Raw genomic sequence first — 18,897 nt, 5'->3', positions numbered from 1 at the left:
ATGACCTGGATATGTTTTCTTATATGTCAGATCCTAATCGCTGGTTATTGAAGCTGTACTAAAATGCGGTGAAGTGAAAAAGCAGAATATTTCCCTCAGAAGTGTTGCCGAGCAGAGGTTAAAAAGTGGCTGAAAATAACCCCAAATCAATCCAAAATTGTCCCCCGGGTGTGATAATTGTGTATGCACCAAAAGCTGTGGAAATATTTTCAGAGCATCTGAAAATGAAACATAGCATTAAAATCAAGAAGTGAATGGCTTGTGCGGCTTTACATCTGACGGCTCGGCTGGTGAAAAGTCGAATTTTGAAGTGGCTGATCACGACGTTAGCTTCTCTCTCTTTCTCTCTCTCAGCGCGCCCCTCAGCCCGGGGAGGTGCAGACACCTGTTCGCTGTGTCTCGTCAGCTCAATGCAAAAGAAACATCTGATGCATGAAACAGACAGGTGAGGCAAACCTGGTGAGTTGCCTTCACATAATAATCTCGGCAAGACAGCTGGCCACGGCCCCTTCAAGGAAAAAAAAAAAAAAGAAAATCAGAAAAAAAAAAAAAGAAAATTGCCAGCGGACTAGACAGCTTCCTTTGTCTGTGTGACTCCGACATGCTGACATGCATCAGGGAGTGTGCCGTTTCCAAGGAGCTCAAAAATCATCTGCGTTCGTATTTGGGAAGGAATCAGGCATATTATCGTGAGATTGTGCATAATGATGCCTTCTGCAGCACAGATATGCGCCAGGATAAACACATTATTCATGTTTAAATGACACACGCTGCTGAAACTGTCACTCCGTCTATCTGCCTTCCTATCGCCCGTCTCTTCTCGCAGCTGCAGCCTCGCTTCTTTTGTCCCTCATCTGTTTTTCCTCAGCCAACTGAAGTCGGTGAGGCAACTATACGGGCTCCTGTTCTTTTGGCACCTCGCCAGCGCTGCCACCACTTTTTAGGTCTGAATTGTATTTTTTTCTTTTTTTTTTGTATGTGCATGTTTGTATGTGCGTGACAGAGGGGAAAAGGAGGGGGGAGTGAAATGAAAGAGGTGAGCGGTGTGCACAAGGGGAAGAGAGAGAGAGGGAGAGAGGGAGGGTGGGTGAGACTTGCAATGTGAGTAGGTCTGGCTGTCTGGGTGGGTGCGCCTGTGAAGCTGCAAAAAAAAAAAATCATTTAAATTGGGAAAGGAATGCTCACTGGTGATTCTGATCGGAGCCAAATTTTCTCAAAGTGGGGGGGGGGGGGGCTGAAAGAAAGAAGAAATAGAAGGAGGAAACAGAAGGAAGAGAGAGGAGGGAGATACAGAGACAGACAGGCTGAGAGGAACGCTGAAGTCAAAAAAGGAGACTCTTCTGTCCTTCATAATAAAAAGAAAAGGCAGCTTTCCAGGAATAGGCAGCACGTCTCCCCATTCTCACAGAAAGATGTTTTCAGGGGGTAGTTTGAATGTTGAATGGAGTCTAAGTTTCACAAACAACTATTCATTTTCACGGCTCCCATTCTCTCTCTCTGTCGCTCTCTCTCTCTCTCTCCCACTGAGGGCACAGTGACTCGGGCTCAGACAGATAATGAGTCTCATTCATGAATGTGAGCAATTCGGAGACTCCAATCAAACTTTCCTGTCTGCAGCGTGACAGGAACTTGGGCAACCTGTAGGGAAAACCAGGGGGAACGTGAAGAGTGAGAACTGGCATGTTTCTGTTGGGTTTTTCTTTTTCACAATCATTTCTGGAGCTTCACAGCATCGTAAGCACTCTGCTTCAACAACTGAAGTACTGCTGGGGGCTCCATACAGGTCTTTCGTCATAATCCATATCTCCGGAAGCCCCAAGATGCCAAATTGATGTGAAAAGACATTAATTACACCCTTGGTGTGCAGTCGAGCTCATGCACCCACTTCAGATGGGTTGCGCGCTGGTATTTTTAGCTTCGCAGGCACAGTGAGGATTTCAGCTTTAAAAGGTGTGAGTAACAGGGTTTTTTTTTTTCTAATCAATTTAGGATCTCAAGGCTTTTGGGGGCCTGGATTATACCGGATGAACTGTAGTTACTGTATTTAAGAATGCTGCAACGCTGTGAGAGGTGGCAAAAGTACACACTTTCTTTACCCAAGTACAAGTACAGATACTTGTGTCAAAAAAGATAAAAGTAAACTGGTAAAGTTGAAGTACTGATTCAGTTTCTCTCTTACTCAAAGTACAAAAGTAAATAGTTTCCCTCTGAAGGACATTTCTACTGACCATATCTGTGCAAAGCTAACTGAACCCGAGCTTTTGTCACTATACTTATTTTTACCCATTCCAGTCTCCCTATCTGTCAGTTTCCATCTTGTCACATCTTTTACTTCATTTTGTCTTGCTATATCTGCGGTGCATGCAATGCAGTGATTTTCTTCTTAGTCTTGTATTGTTGGGAAGTTGTCTGGAAGATAAATATTCAAGTAAGTTAGTACAGTAAGTAAGTAAGTATTTGTACTGAACAGTGTTTTGCTGTGAAGCTCCAGCTGACTTTCCATCAGCATGGGAGCATGGGTGTAGTACTTTCCGTACTTCTGGGTAGAAATCAATATATAATATATAATATAAATGTCTTTGTGTTCCTTTGACTATGTTATTTTTGTAAAGATTTGATTTATTTTTGTGGTAGTTAAAGTTTAAAATACATGAATTTGCTGATTATTATTTTGATTGAATGATTATAATAATGTTCTTATTTGATGAATAAATCAGATGTTAGGCTACTCAAAAGTTACTCAGTACTTGAGTAGTTTTTACACCAAATACTTTTTTACTCTTACTCAAGTGATTATTTGGGTGACTGCTTTTTACTTCTACATGAGTAATATTATTCTAAAGTAAAAATTCTCTTACTTGACTAAAATTTTTGGCTGCTCTTCCACCTAGAAATAAACTCACTCCTCTTTAATTTGGTGTTTTACAGAACTTTTTATGTTCAATGTTGTCATTTGGCACTTAATTATGGCCACTCACCCTTAATTATGTCAACTCAACCAGAGTTTGGCAGCTTTAGATTTTAGATTTTGACTTTAGATTTTGATAGTATATAATTTTAAAGAACTAAAGTCGGTCCCCTGTTGCTGTGCTGTTTGTGGTTATGTGGTTCTTTTGCCACTAAAGACAGATGCAATTGAATGCGAGGGGAAGATAAATCACTCAATAGACCTCTAACAATTTGTCCCCCTCACTTCTGAAATGATAGCTACACCCCTGCATGGGAGTAAGTAGATAATGACTGAACTTTCCTTTGAGGGTGAACTGTTCCTTTAATAAACAATGAGCCACTCTCCCATGATTTATTGCTTGGTGTTGACGTGCACAGCACCTCTGGATTTAATGTGTCAAGATGCCAGTGGAGAGGCGTTACAGACTGGAATGGCAAGCAGACACGCTGCCCTTGGACCCGAGATTCAGGGTTTTTAGTCCCTGTGTTGTCAAGCATCTGTCCTGCTGAAGTCTCCGGCAGCCAGATACTGAGTCACTACCAGCTCCGGGGGAGCTGCTGTGCAGCTGAGCCACCTGACTTCCCTGCAGAGGGAGAAGCATGTTCCCCTGCAAAGCATCACTTGATAGCACTGGAAATATACCAGACTTGAACATTAAGCTCACCTCCATTTTAAGATGAGTCATTTTTCTGTTTGATGTGTTTTGAACATGTGACAGGAATAATACCTAAAAAAACATGTCTGAAGTGAAGATGTCTATAAATCACAGCATGGGAGAATCAAACCTGCACTCACGTCGTGTACCTATTCTGGTCCTCTCTTTATTCTTTTCTTTTTCATACATTGTCTCTTCTTTCTCTCCCTCTCTCATCCCCCTCACCTCTGCTCCTGTCCTTTGCTCTACTGTCAGTCATCTTGACGTTTATATTGTCTCTGCATCTTCATTTGTATGGCTCAGAACAAACGTGGTAGTAAATCTCGGAGCACACAGAGGATTACCGGACTGATTTCCACCAGATCTTTCACCAGCCTGAGAGGAAATCCCAGCCAGAGGTTAGACGGTGCTGATGGTCAACCAGGATTATGTGCTGTCATCCATGAGCAGACACGTTGCAGCTGTCTTGGTCGTGTCAAACTTTGTGTTTACTTGCGTTTGCAGATTGAGATTTCTATGATTGGTGCGAGGGCTCCTGTGAGACTGGAGGCGCCGACACGGTTGATGAATCAGAAACAAGCAGGTTAATTTCTGTCATAAGGAAGAGTGCAACACCCCACTGTTGTCTGATTACAGTGAGAGGTTGTTGAGCTCGAGATGGAAGAGGTGAAAGCCAACAATGTGTAACTGATTTACGTTCATACACAGTTGCATCAACCCACCTGACTCACTTCTCACCTCCCTCCCCCCCTCATCCTCTCCTCTCTGTATGCCTCACCTCTCCCTCTTCCTCACTGCTCCCCCTCTGCACCCTTTTCTCAACTTTCTTTCTGCACCCTTTCTACCACAGCTGTCCTTCTGCTCAGTAACATAAAGAAATGATCATCTGTGCTGTAGCAGCATGACAAGCTTGCAAAATAACATGCTGCCTGTTTCTCCTCTCTTCCCTCCTTACCCTTTTCCTCATAACCCCCCATCCCCTACGCCTCTTCCCTCCTCTCTCCTTTAGGCGAAAATCAGCAGTAATCAATAGCATCATCACAGTAATTGTCAGCATTTACCCCACAATGCAAATTACAAATTTAAAAAAATGTGTGTGTGTGTGTGTGTGCATAATAGCAGTATTTTAAAAAATGTGGCTTTTCCAGTGCACACCCACAAAATGTCTCTGCTCCTAGTTTATCTCATTGTTTGAACAGCGCTGCTTTAATTAGGACAGGCCTGTCTATCTGTGTGTGTGTGTGTGTGTGTGTGTGTGTGTGTGTGTGTGTGTGTGTGTGTGTGTGTGTGTGTGTGTGTGTGCGTGCGTGCGTGCGTGCGTGCGTGCGTGCGTGCGTGCGTGCGTGCATGTGCCCAAAAGTGAGTAATGACGTCTAAGTGTGTGTGCATGTTACCATAGTGCCCCCATGTGGAGGGGAAAGTAAAAAGAGCATATATTCTATAGTCTTGTTTCTCAAAACACACACACACACACTCCAATGACACGGTGTTATATTTGGAAACACAATTTCATGCTATCAGTACTGGCTAGCTATTCCATTTAGATAGCAGCACCGTCAATCTGTGTGTGTGTGTGTGTGTGTGTGCGTGCATGCATGCATGTGCGCCCGCATGCATGCGTATGTGTGCATGCTCATGCTCCCGTGCGTCTCCCCCATGTATGTATCTGTTTGCCTGTCTGCGCGCCCCTCACACAGAGAGAGACACGAGTTCCCTTTTTCCTGCTCCCCAAGTTTATTTGAAATTGAAAAAGTTGGTTGCCATGGTAACGTTGAGTTTTTTTTTCTCAGTAATTATGTTGATTAAAAATGTGAAAATTAATTAAAAAGTCAGGAAAATGATCTCACAGCAGATGATCAGCAAAAAAGATCAAAATGATTCAGATCTCTCCCTCTAACACACACACACACACACACACACACACACACATACACACACACACACACACACACCAGTTTCTTCTTCTTCTTCTTCTTCTTCTTCTTCTTCTTCTTCTTCTTGCTGTCTTTCTCTCCATTGCCACGCAACACTGAATTTTCTATGTTCTTTGTCTCGGCCCGCTTCTCCCTTCCTTTCACACTTATACACACGATTTATGACATGATGAGGTCTGTCTTCACGACCAAGAGACATGACATCAACAGCAAAATAACTCACACACACACACGCAGAGCCAGTCCCTCTTCCCTCTATCTCTCCCCATCCAATCACTCAACTCACTCCCAACTTGTTAACGAGCATGACAGGACTCGTCTCATGCCGCCCGAGCAGACGCATCAGCAGCAAAAGTAACACGAAACAATAGCAACCTCACAGTCTCACTTTCTCGTTCTCAGGCTCTCCATTATTCCAACCCGCTCACTCACTCATTCACTCACAATCCCTCTCTTGTTTCCTCTTTTTTTCTCTCTGACAGAATGAACAAACAGGCCCGGCAAAGTATAATCTCTTTCTTTTATTAGCAGCAGCAAACACAGAAACAATGAATTTACCCTCCTCCTCCTCCTCCTCCTCCTCATCCTCCTCCTCTCTCTCTCTCATCCTCTCTGTCTGCTCTCCGCCTCTCATCAGCTTTAATGAACCACAAATCTCATCAGCCATCTTTTTTCATCGGCTCCACCATCACTACTTCCTGTAGTTTAAAAACCTGACTTGACTACTCGTTGCACGTCTTGTCTGTGCTGCTGGCTGACGACCAGGAGGACTGTTGCATTATTGATATTCAGCTGTAGGGTCGACACACATAGATTCCCCCCCCGCCCCAATATGTTTTTCGGTGCTAACAGTCGCAGTCGATATCAAGCAGCATTTGAAGATAACAGTTCTTGGTGGCGGCAGTGTGAGTGTGACAATCCTGCTCCACAGTTCTGCTTTTCTAAGTGGTGATGCACTTCGGCATGTTTAATACCTCACCGTGGGGATGTTAAGGGGGACGGTGCTGTATATTTGCTGCCATGGGTGGGAGCGTAATGTTGGCTTAGTGCAGCCCGTTTGTCTCTGTACCTGTGTTAACGGGCTCGCTGTGAAAGTTTCCTTTATTTTCTGTAGGGAGGTTGAAAAACTATGAAGCGTGAAGATGCATCTTGCAGGATGTAGCAGTGACTTGTTTGTTTCTAGCAGAAAACCATTACAGGCGCTGATACAGGCCCTCCTCTCTCCACAGGGCCACCACGACTCGGCTTGGCCATGACCTCAAAATGGTGGTGGTTGTGAGGGGGAAGTACGAAGCCAACGCAGCATAAAACATGCCATTTAAAACAGGATACTGATGAGAGCGTATCCAAGCTGTTGTTCCGAGAGTTTTGTGATGTTTGTACACTTGTTGAGACAGTGAGTGAAGCTCCGAGAGGCTTAGATTCTGAGCAGACGTCTTCATGGTGGTGACCATCAACGTACTCTATATAGTGTCTGTTTTATTATATTGTTTGTTTTTTAAACACAGTAACTTACATTCTGGTGTCAGTTTTAAAATACATTTCATTCTTGTTTCCAGCAATAGTTCGAATCAAATTTTCCACTTTATTCAAGTTTCAGTTCAATGCAATGAATCATTTTCTAATTTAGTCATGTTCATGTATCAGCTATCTTTTATTAGATTCATTACAGGGTTTTTTCATTTTCATACAGTGATATCACATTTTTTTTTCTTATTGTTTTTGTACGCTAACAAAGTTTGCTTGATTCTCTAATTTAACGCCCCAACAGTGTTAGCTCCGTTCCATTTAATGCTTCTGATATTTTGTCCAGATAGAGAATACCAATACAAGCTTGTGTGGTCTACATGAATAGCGTTTCTTTCTCATTTATGACCGTCAGAAGCTTTTCTACTTCCTCCTGGTGGGAGTGGGGCTCTTCATCCCTCTTCCTGGAGCTGCCTTGGGAGGGGCGGGGCTCGGAGCGGGGGCAGGAGCAGGGGCAGGGGCAGGCTGGGTCTTGGGCTGAGGGATCTCAATGGGGAGCTTGGGAGGGATGATTGTTTTAGGGGTCAGAGTTGGTTTTGCTTCAGGGATTTTCTCTCCGTGACGGTACACGCTGACCTGGAAGGAAAAAAACAGAATGTCAGTGTCATGTAGACAGTTCACATGTGTGCATTTACTCGACCATTTGTACTTGTGGTATTAAAAAATACAGGGCGACATCGTCAGGAGTTTACACACATCATTTTAAGCCTTACGTAAAGAACATTCTAGGTCAGGATTTATGTTGAAACTTCCAAATCGGGGACGGAAGAAAACTCCCAAGGTCAAACATCAGCTCAGTAATGGCTCTGAGTTACACACAAGCTCGCTTACAAAAATAGCTCACTGTTAGGCCCAGATGAAAAGATGAGATTTGTGCCACAGATGGTCAGAAAAATTTCACGGCTCTGAGTAAATCCTCCAATTTGTGGTACACAGCGGTGACACTCACCACTATATCCACAGACTCCCCTCCGTATTTGTTCTGGACAATCATGGTATATCTGCCAGAATCCTCCATGGAAACACCTTTGATCGTCAGACTGGCAAACTTGCCCTGGTCCAGGGAGACCACATACTGAAATATGAAATCAAAGGTTAGAAAAAAGCAAGTGAGGCAGCCCAGCACAGCACAGCACAGCACAGCACAGGGACTTTAGCATGATTTAACATTTAAAAAGGCCTGTCACCTAAAGTTTTATTTAAAACATGAGTTCTCTTTTAGTCAGAGCAGCAGCATGAGCTTTGATTACCACCTCCCTTTAGCAAAAGCTGAGTGCTGCTAGATTGACTTGATGGACAGGAGGACTAATGATGTACCACAGTCTCCTCTACTCTGCCGAGCCCTGTTAGCTCAGCAAAAATATGATGGATTTAAATGACAAAAAATATATTCCACCCATATTTCTTGGGACCAGAAAAAGAAACAAAAATATTGATTTTTTAAGCCTTCAGATTTTGAGTACGCTTGTGTCGATGTACTCTGAGTAGTGCAGATGACACAAGTGTACTTCAAATCCGAAAGGCTTTAAACTATTGATGTTTAAAGCCTTCAGAAAACTAAACTATTGATGTTTAAAGCCTTCGGAGTTGAAGTGCACTTGTGTCGCCGGCACCACTCACCCAGTGTAAGTCAGACAGACACAAGTGCACTTCAACTCTGAAGGCTTTGAACATCAATACTTTTGTTTTTGTGGTCTCAAGGAACGGAGCTACACTCGTGCCGATCGGACTCGTACTTTGTGAATGGCGCAGACAAGGATGCAGTATTTCAATTTCCAACGCTCACACCATCCCACTCATCCGCGAGGTCTGGACATTAGTACATTTTTATGGAGTGGCACTTGTCGCAGGGTAATTACATTTCTATTAAGAGAAACACTTGCCTTTAATTTTGAGAAATTAAAAGCTCTATGGGCTTTCAAATTCAAATAGAACCACAAAAAGGCTGCCATATTTGCAACTGAGGACCCTTTTCCATTTAACATGTTGGATAATTGCATTCATTATTTAGACCAATGAAGACTAATCTGTTGGTTGCTAGTTCCTCTTAAATGAAAGGTAAATGCTGTACAAAAAAAAGCAAAAACATAACATTAGGCTTAAGGCTGGGTGAAACATATATCAGTGTTTTGAAATCCCCTCAAAAGCACCTCATAACTGCTCAGTCTGGGAGACGTATTATTGCCACAGTAACATGCAAAAGACTATTGTTACCCTCGAAAATATTCAAGGTGCAGTGCGTAAGATTTAGGGAGATCTATTGGCAGATATGGATTATAAAATTAATGACTATGTTTTAATTAGTGTATAATCGCCTGAAACTAGGAACTGTCATCAGTTTACTGTAATGCAGCCTCATATGTCAATATCCAAAATCTAAGACTGGTCTGCGTGTCAAAGTGACCTTGGACAAGATACTGAACTCCAAACTGCTCCTGACGTGCTGGTCAGCACCTTGCAGGGCAGCCACCATCATCAGTGGATGAATAAGTGTAAGTCGCTTTAGACAAAAGCATCTGCTAAATGCCCTAAAATGGAAATGTAACATTGGTACTCAGAGAACAGGCTTCTCATACTTGGTATCAAATTGAACAAAAATATACATTTCTGGTTTTTACCACCAGCGTCAGTGCCTCATTCTCGGGATCTGGATATATTTCTGTTTGTTTTGCTGGTAACATTTTCAGTAGGCTCTTGCTAGCTCTTGTTTTCGACAGATTATTAGCAGGTGGGGGAATGAATAAAGAAGAGGGCAAACTTCAACACGTATTCCCCCCGGACAGGGGTTTTCTCAAACTTAAATCTTCAAAGCCACTATGAGCCACAGGATGCTGATGCTGTTGAAAGAGCCTCCACTGACTGGGGAATGTGTATATACAACTGGTACAGGTTGGCAAGTAGGTCAGTGAGGTATGAGCGGTAGATTTGTGAGTTTTTGAGAGTGCTGATAATGCTGACCTCACCTAAAATATGTAGATTTCTCTAACAAGGGAGGGTTGTTGTTTTTTAGCTAAGAAGACTTTAAGCAGGGCTACTTTCCAACAGCTCCCAACAAAGAATTTCTGGATTTTGTCCCTTTCATTTGTTTTAAATTTTGAATTCAACAATCACTACTTTAAGCCTGCCCTGGTACTAACTTCTGTCACATCGTCATGATAGTCTTTCAGTGAAAACCAAAACTGTCATGCAAACTGATCATCCCCACTCATTGTGGATGAAATGTAATCATAATACATATCTAAATTATTGCAATAAGAACTTGAACATATACATCCAAATCTCCTTTCCTGATCTGCTACTGTATATATTTGAATCTTGAATCTTGAATATATTCTTGCATGTAGTTTTAAAGGTAAACTTTCTTGTTCTGACAAATCACATTAAGACCACGATCGGTTGTTCTTTAGTATACTACCAATATAAATGTGCAAACAGTGTGCAAAATACTTAACCAGTAGTAACATACTGAGTGTGGAAACCCTGTGGTATCACTAGACAAGTTAATAGAAACATACTGTGGCAATTGTGTCTGATTAATAAGGTCATTAATCATGAGAGAGGAAGCAGGAGCTGCCTGTGGCAAGTGTAGAGAACGAGGCTCTGTTTATGGCGTCTGTTATCTGGTAGTTTACCTGATCGTCAGGCTCCACATCTGCTCCATTCTTCAACCAGGAGACCTGAGGCTTGGGGTCTCCACGCACTGTACATGTTAAACTGAGGGTCTACAGGAGGAAGAAAGAAGACAACTTCTTCACAAACATGTACAAATAAATTCAAATCACACGATCACATGTACAGTACAGCTCAGACACTTACCTTCTTCTCCATAATGGTGACCACGTCAGGGAGTCCTCCCACCACCTTACCGCGGTCTGAAAACAAACCAGTGTTGGTGTTATCACACGCTCCTATTGATCACTATCTGATGATGAACTTCGAATCCTCATAATCTCCCAGGCAGCTAAATAGGTTTTACCATGCAAATGTCTCATGTTGAGTCAAAATATCTTATTAGACCTAAATATAAGAAACAATTGCAGAGAATATAGCTTTTAGAGTGGAATTTCCACACTTTTAAACCTGGGCCTATATTTACATGTTTTGGTGAATAAGAGACGTCAGTGGTAACAAGTTGGAGAGAGATGTTTGGAGTTTACCTAGAGGACCTGCCAGCAAGGACTTATTGCCAAAAGTCATGGCTAAATATCCAACAAAAGATTTACTAAGATTTTACCATCCAACAAAAAGTCTAATTCTATAGTAATTGTTTCCATTAATCTCCTCAGACACACAGGAATGATTTCCCCAGAACAATATCTGACGCTGGCAGCTGAGGTGAACTACTGGACCGATTCCAAACCTTTTGGTAAGTATGAATTGATCACACAGCAAAATTTGTTTTAAACAAAGACAGAAGTACAGTAGAATGATGCACTCACTCTTCTCAGCGTAGGCTTCAGCCCTGTAACACAGAAAGAAAGGTTTTGTTAAACAGTACTGAGTAAAACTCTGTAACCTAAAAAGAACCTCTCAGTATTCATTTAATTTTCAAAATGAATAAAATCAACAAACAGTAATTCCAAGAGCATCAAATGTAGCCCAGCTTTGTACATTTATTTTAGCCAAGTTTGGTTCTGGTCTGTTTCCACTACCTGGCCCTGCTCACTGACCACACACATAATATCTTTTCCATTTTTTGGTCAGTAGCAGTGGTCAGATGGTTTGCCACAAGGCGATCTGGGTTTTGAGCCAATGCTCATTATGCTGTAGTATATTCAGGGACTTAACAGGATCTTTTCTATCGGAAAAAAAAAAATATTGAGCTTTGTAATAACTGGGTAAGGTCTGTCGGAGCAGCATGGGAGGACCAGAGGTCAGCCACAGGACCAGATGGCTGAGGGAACTCTGTGCTCCTCTTGGCATGTTGATGATCAATCAAAAGGGCAACAGGGTGTCACTTGTTTCAATGTGCTTGTAAAATCTTGTGCTTAAATGTCTCTCTTTGAATGTTAATTAGAGAAGGGATTTGGACAGTTTCCACTCTGCATGCACTGTTTAGTGTTTGGGAGTTTCAATTGATTTTTCTAAATGGATCTGCAGAATTCAGTATGCAGGGTTTTTTCGCTTTGGCCCAATTAGCCACAGGACCCAGAAGGATCTCTGCTACCTGTCGACTTCTATTTTTAACATTGATTTTTATCTCAAATTATAATAGGCTGTACTTTTTTAGACAGCGAGGCATGGGGTTTGTTTACTTACTGTAGTTTTTGAAATGTTGAAATGTTCAATTTGTGGATGGAGAGCAGCCTGTGCTGAAGCTGCTGTGACCATCCACACATTGAGATGCTGCACTTTAAGCTTAAATGTTTCCTGATATATCAAATGCAAACATTCAGGCTATGAGCCACAGACTATTGCTTGAATAACACACCTAATACGAGAAGCTAAAGAGAATAGTATTGATGCTTGAAATAGATTGTCTCACTGGAAAGGGTGTGTTTTTATCGACATGCGTATTCAAAAAATAGAATTTCAAGAGTATGTTTTTAAGTGTGCAAACATGAAGTATCTGTGGTGTAGCAGAGTTAGTACAAATGTGAGGGATTAAGTGATTCATCATTAACAGAGTGTTTAGTCTGACCCAAATACACACTAAGAGACAAAAAAGCGAAAAAAAAAGAGACTTGTGTTTCTTACTTGAGTTTCTGGAACTCAGCGAAGGCCTTTTCGTACACTGTAAAAGACAAAAATGGAGTTTCACTGCCACTTTGTTCCCTTACTTTATTTTCAAAGTCACACTCCACTGGAAATCAACATTTCAGATATAAAACACTCAACCCTGGCTTTAAAAGGTGGCTTTAAAACTGTGTCTGTTGTTTACTCCTTCATTAGTAACCCTGGCAGCTTTCAAACGTCTGTTGAAAGAACATACTGTGATACACTACTTCACGACATGGCTTCAGAGCCGAGGAAGGGAACAATGTTGCATGCAAAGCGGTGCACTTATCAAATATTTGTCAAAAAACATAACTGTTGATAACATAATGAGTGCAATGGGAGGGCAGAGGAGAGGTTAGTTATGTTCAAGGACTGTTTTGAGGAGTTTCTGTGGTCACTCTCTCTGTTGGCATCCATTGTAACCAAAATGATTTCAAGGACCAGTTTTTATTGGGGAAAAAAAGCAAACTGTAGACTTTTTACAGCCAGTTTTACAGCCAGTGGTGAGTGTTTTGTACACAAAAAGGTTGGGGCATCATTTTAAAGTCTTAAATTACAAATTGAAGCTAAGAGCTCCATAATAACAAGTGTTGTTTCCACCTCTCATTTCACAGCATTATCAATAAAATTGAGAGTGACACTGAGTGAGAGAGAGAAAGAGAGAGGCTACTGACCATCACCACTGAGGTCCAGTGTGCGCTTGTGTGAGTTTTCAGGGTCGGTGATGATGATGGAGTACTTTCCTTTATCCTTGTCTGACGGCTCAATCACCTGTGAAGCAAACAATCAGTTAAGCAACTGTTTATTTCTGCTTGTACACATTTAATTAATGGTTTAAAAAAAAGGATTCATTCATCTACCAGGTAATTACAATTATAAAGCACTCTGCCAAAAAAGTAAGGGAAGATAGCACTATTTAATTAATTAAGTTTAATGACTCTAAAATGTATGATGCTTTATTCATGAGCCACCTCCTTCTAAAGGTGAGATTATCTATTTAGTTTGTCTTAGAGTTGGCCTGGTATCACCTCTACACAGGCACTCTTTGAGCACGTTTAAGCAACACTTATTAACAACAATGCCATTGACTGAAGGGTATAAAGGCCACCATTTTACACATTAAGGTGTGTTTACAGGTCTTAGGGAGTATTACTGCATATGTAAAGAAAAAAAGTGGTGAAAAGCCTCTTGTGGCTCCGGAGGAAGCTGCGTGTAATCCGATGAACTGTCTCTCGTGATGATCCTTGGTGGCTTAGTTGCATTGTGGGTAGTGAAGTCGTTTGGTTTTCTTATGATGGACCGTTTAAAAAGACAAATGATCGAGATTGATGCAGCAGGACAGGACATATCGTCCTTTTTAGTCCATGCAGTCATCTTCCTTTTCAAAACTTGCTGCCTACATTACCCACAATGCAACTTTGCCACTAAGTGACACCGCTGGAGGCAGTTTATCAGATAATTGTTCCTTGTTTCGGAGCTCTAAAAAGGCTTCACAATACCTTTTAACACATATGCAGCAGTACTCCCCAAGACCTGTAAACACACGTTATTATGTAACATTTGTGCAATTATCCTTTAATTCTGAAAGTCAAATTCTAAATGTTCCTGTATATGGCCCACTTTAAGACACATGTACTGTTCAGCATCGTATAGTAGAAGATAATACCTCCATTGTTGCCATTGCCGGAGTTCCTCCAATCACAGTCTTCTCACCGTGGGACAGTTTAGTCTCACTGAGGAGAAGAGAAGGGAGGAGAGGTTAGTGTGTGTGTGTGTGTGTGTGTGTGTGTGTGTGTGTGTGTGTGTGTGTGTGTGTGTGTGTGTGTGTGTGTGTGCTAGATAGGTAATGGAAAATCACTTTTACATGTCTGCCTAATGTTAGGCACAGGGATACCAATTTCTCTCCCTCGCTATGTGTCGCACATTCTCACATAAAACGCGCCGAGAGGTTAAACGTCTAATCTCCGTGTTCTTTGAGTTGTTGAATAACGGCTCTGCTACCTGCTGCCTCGCTTTCATCCTCTTTCTCCTCATACTTGTTGTCTTTTTATTCTTTCTGTCTGTCTACTCTCTCTCTCTCTCTCTCTCTCTCCCTCCCTCCCTCACACGGTTTTCCATCCCTCCACGTTTTATAATATCCAGGGTAAGGCAGAGTGCTTTTAAGCGCACAAAAAAAAAACTTGCGTCTCACTAGAAAATGGCAGGCGTGGGATTTCTGTCACAAAACAGGCCAATTTGACTGCAATAACCAGGATAATGAAAGCACTTCACAAGTTTTATTATGTGGCTTATTGTTTTTGCCCCTCCTGGCAGTTTGTGGTCAGCATGTTTATAGGCTGACTTAAAAGAATACTTAAAAACCCACTTCCAGGACTACAAACACTGGAGTTACTCTTGTTTTCTCCTTCTTCTCCTCAGCAGTCGTAGCTGTTGTTGTTGCTTGTGTTCTGCGACTAGTTGTAATGTCTTACCCGTGATACCAGGTGATGTTCATCTCGGAGGTGTAATACTTCATGTGACACTGCAGCTGAATGCCTGTCGCCGTGCAGCTGATCACCAGCTCTGCTGCGCTGGCTCCTACAGGAGGGGATGGGAGGCGATAGAGGTTTGTCGAGGGCACATTTGAAATCAAGAATCAGATACATATTTTTTCATCTGCCGCCGCCTCGCTCTGCTGAGAGAGCAACAGGAGGCACTTTTTTTGCGCTTAGAACTAGTCAAATAGAATGAAACTCCCATCTGCAGTCATTTGTATATGTGGTATCCATTATATGACTTCCATCTCTACCTTTATCAAGCCTGGAGAGAGAAATTGTAATAATGAGGCAGGGTGCTGACTGTTTGTATGCTGCATTCTATAAAAAACGCTTTAATAACTCTTTTTTTTTTTTTTCATTTGTATTTTTTGTAGCTCTTCAACCTAAAAGGGAGTTTTACACTACACTATGACTGTGTGAGACTTTGCCCGCTGCACATTACAAGCGTACAAGTGTGTCATCCACCTGGTCACATCACCATGGTTTCCCATTATCACAGTAATGAACCCTCTTCTCCTCTGCAACCACTGCTGTAACAGTTGCTGCAGAGCTGTCAAGTGACTGTCTCTTAAAATAGGAGTAAGATGCTCCTCCACACTGTCACTGTGACAGTGCGGCGGAATATTAAAGTGATTTCACCATATGATGGTATGATGGCCAAATGCTTCCAGCATGACAACTTCTGCCACACGCTGATATGTGTGTGTTGGAGTATGCATGTGCAGCATTGGGATTTTAAAAATGTATCAGCCTGGTGATGGATCTGAATCTCTTATCATGTGTGGTTTTGATTGTGCCATGTTAAATTTAGATCAATCACACCCCAGTGTGTCGGGGATGACGATGGTGAGGAAGTACTGTTTTAATATGGATCTCGGCGAGTGAGATGGTATACGTCAGTGTATTCACCTCTGTGGACATGTGTGGGTGTGTGTGGGTGTAAGTGTGTGTGCAAAAGGCAGATACTCACCAGCCAGTTGGCTGATCTTGTTGATGGCATCCTCAAAGACTAGAAGAGAGGCAGAGAAACATGGGGTCAGGGAAAGAGCCAAGAGGATGCAGAGTCGCGCTGTTGCCCTCTGGTGGCGTCATTCAAATCTCAGCCAGGAAAGGTTTTAAATTAAACATGTTTCGCTGTCTGGGTATCTCCTGCTCCATAGTTACATTGTTACTCAGGGTTCCCACACCTTCTTGAACATGAAATTCAATGATTTTTAAAAGGATAGGATGAAGTCATTTAAGATTCAAAAACCCAACATGTCACAGAGTGAGACGCAAATCAAGATGAATTACTGTTACAACACTAGCAGGCATCACGGAAGATAAGAGACAATAAATAAAGAACAAGGCTTCACTGTGTGAATATCCCTCAAGTGTGCTGAGTTAGTTCTCAATCACACAGAGACTGGAAGCTACAGGCGCTGCCACTGCTGCTGCTGCTGATGCCGCTGCGTGTGCTATGTGTGCAACCGGGCAATCAAATGTAACTAATGAAAAAACAGATGCAACTCTGCGGGTTGTGCTGAGAAGTTTGGAATAACACTAGAAAAATGTGAGATGTAGTGGGGAGATGTGAGAGAGTAGTGCATGCCAGGCATGCTGTAGCAAAGGGAAAACAATGGTTCCGCTGGAGACGTGCCTTGGTGTGATCAGCTGCTTACAGTGAGAAAACTGCAGGAGACATGCCGCCTTGAATGATTTCAAGGGCCCATGTGAAACCTTGTATATTTGAGACGACCCTTAATTAGATCCTGTGACTTAGTATCCCTGTTGCTATTATTAGCCAATAAACTGAATGTATCTGTTCTCCGGTGGTGTCCCAGTTTAGATAAAATGACAAAAAGAGCTGTATCTGTTTAGCTCGTCACTCACTTTAGTGTGATTTAATACTCAATAGCCTCTAATACAGAAGGGATAAAAGACAATCTGAAGAGGATGGTGAAAATGCACACAGAGGTTCAAGCTTGAAGGACGGCAGACAACCAACTCAAGTGACAAACTTTTACAGCTACATTAAAATGGATTTCTCAGGATTAAATACAGCCAGCAGGTGAGGAGGCTGTCACAGAGCAAGAACAGTTTTTATACCCGAGTCAGAAAAACAAGGTTGGGATTAGAAGTTAAATATTCATTACTTCATCATGCAGATAGTGTATATGTTGGGATCATTCATCCCACTTTTTAATGAGCATTGAGCTCTTTTTTAGTTTGTGCCTGTGATTGGCCATTAATACTGGGGGGTTCTGATTTATTCTCAGTTAGACAACCAGCGAGCCAGAAATTCAGCAAATTACTCAATTAATCAGTGAGATAAACTGTGTATGAAAGATATGTTTACCTTTTCCAGAGATGTCAATTTGGCTCATATCTTTTCCTCTGTCGTCACTGATGGTGGCCTTATAAAGTCCTGCTGTCTTCAGTGAAAACTGCAGGAGAAACAAACCAGAAAGTGTGTCGAACTGAATAAGGAACGTTGAGGAATGTTCCGACTTTGAAAACATCGTGAGGTCTATTGTTTTTTAACAAAGTGTCCTCGTTTTTGGATCCTTGTAGAAACGCTAAAATTATATAACATTGCGCATTTTTGTAGCTAAACAAATCACTGAAAAAAAACAATCATACACAGAAAGAAACAGCATTGTGCACTGTTTTACAGCATCCATGAGAGTGACGGCACCAAATTGCCTTTACCAGTTTGATAGGTAGTTTACAGACTCCAGATCCCAGGTCGGGCTTCACATCAGGGATGATCTCTGTGTCTTCTTTAAACCATTGGAACACTGACTCCTTCTTTAAATTAGCAACCTGAAACAAAACATAATTACAAATATTCTCATGAATCTTCTATAAAGCAGTCCATCATATTCCAATTCAGATGTGCCTTGCTTAAAAAAAAAAAAAACCTGCATAACTCTGCCTCTAAAAGTCATTTATTCGTTCTGAGTTAAGATGTGTCGCACCTCATCTTTTCATGGCAACCAGGGCTATTTAACACTTGGAGTGTAACCGATCCATTAGAGATGTTCGACGGGGCAAATTCAGCAATATAAATTCACTGTAGTTCCACCTTATACAAACCTGTTAGCAGTGCCATTAATGCAGCACGCCTCAGATTTTATAACTCATTACAAGATGCAAATCCAACAAGTCAGTGATGTGTGTAAAGTTCAGTTTATACAGCGGTTCATTAAGGCCGAGAGATACCTCAACATCTGTACTCAATTACTCTCACCCCATTTCTTCGATAAAAAATGTACCTGTTCTCTCAGGAGACATTGGCCCGGCCTTTTAAAAGAATATATTGTACCCAGATTTTTGCTTGAACAGGTTTTTAGTCGCTCATGTCATTCACTCACTTTATTTTCTCCATATGTTTGTTGTGTTTTGAACATCATTCAAAATGTGCTAAACTAACAGATAAAAACAGATGTCAGCGTCAGATTGTCTCGGGGGACGTGAACACTTCTTTGATTTTAAAATTGGTCTAATTACATCCTTCATGCTAACAAAGCCGAGAATAAATCCTGACAGTCTAATTCTGGTTATTTTCAATCCGGACCTTGTTATTATGCAGCA

The 18,897-nt window shown here is 41.8% G+C and overlaps 1 protein-coding gene and 1 long non-coding RNA gene across 4 annotated transcripts in view; one reads left to right on the top strand and one right to left on the bottom strand.

The window, feature by feature from the left end:
* Positions 1–352: 352 nt before the first annotated feature.
* The window catches only part of LOC119018837, a 29,109-nt gene continuing 10,564 nt past the window's right edge, over positions 353–18,897 (top strand). The window contains exons 1-2 of the long non-coding RNA XR_005074872.1: positions 353–445; positions 11,353–11,432. This is a non-coding gene — a long non-coding RNA (uncharacterized LOC119018837). The remainder of the gene's footprint in view (positions 446–11,352; positions 11,433–18,897) is intronic.
* myom2b (myomesin 2b) overlaps positions 7,173–18,897 on the bottom strand; it is a 31,521-nt gene continuing 19,796 nt past the window's right edge. For 2 of the 3 annotated variants that reach the window (XM_037096841.1, XM_037096840.1), the window contains 12 exons: positions 18,013–18,126; positions 17,660–17,747; positions 16,292–16,330; positions 15,256–15,361; positions 14,451–14,517; positions 13,459–13,555; positions 12,764–12,800; positions 11,506–11,528; positions 10,883–10,938; positions 10,699–10,788; positions 8,016–8,141; positions 7,173–7,642 (listed from right to left, as the gene is read on the bottom strand). In XM_037096841.1, the coding sequence (XP_036952736.1) occupies positions 7,430–7,642; positions 8,016–8,141; positions 10,699–10,788; positions 10,883–10,938; positions 11,506–11,528; positions 12,764–12,800; positions 13,459–13,555; positions 14,451–14,517; positions 15,256–15,361; positions 16,292–16,330; positions 17,660–17,747; positions 18,013–18,126 (1,056 nt within the window). In that variant the 3' untranslated portion in view covers positions 7,173–7,429. The remainder of the gene's footprint in view (positions 7,643–8,015; positions 8,142–10,698; positions 10,789–10,882; positions 10,939–11,505; positions 11,529–12,763; positions 12,801–13,458; positions 13,556–14,450; positions 14,518–15,255; positions 15,362–16,291; positions 16,331–17,659; positions 17,748–18,012; positions 18,127–18,897) is intronic. The other variant, XM_037096839.1, reaches the window with a different exon arrangement.

Source organism: Acanthopagrus latus, chromosome 4, assembly GCF_904848185.1.
Source record: "Acanthopagrus latus isolate v.2019 chromosome 4, fAcaLat1.1, whole genome shotgun sequence".
Taxonomy (NCBI): domain Eukaryota; kingdom Metazoa; phylum Chordata; class Actinopteri; order Spariformes; family Sparidae; genus Acanthopagrus; species Acanthopagrus latus.
This window is presented reverse-complemented; position numbering and strand designations above follow the sequence as displayed.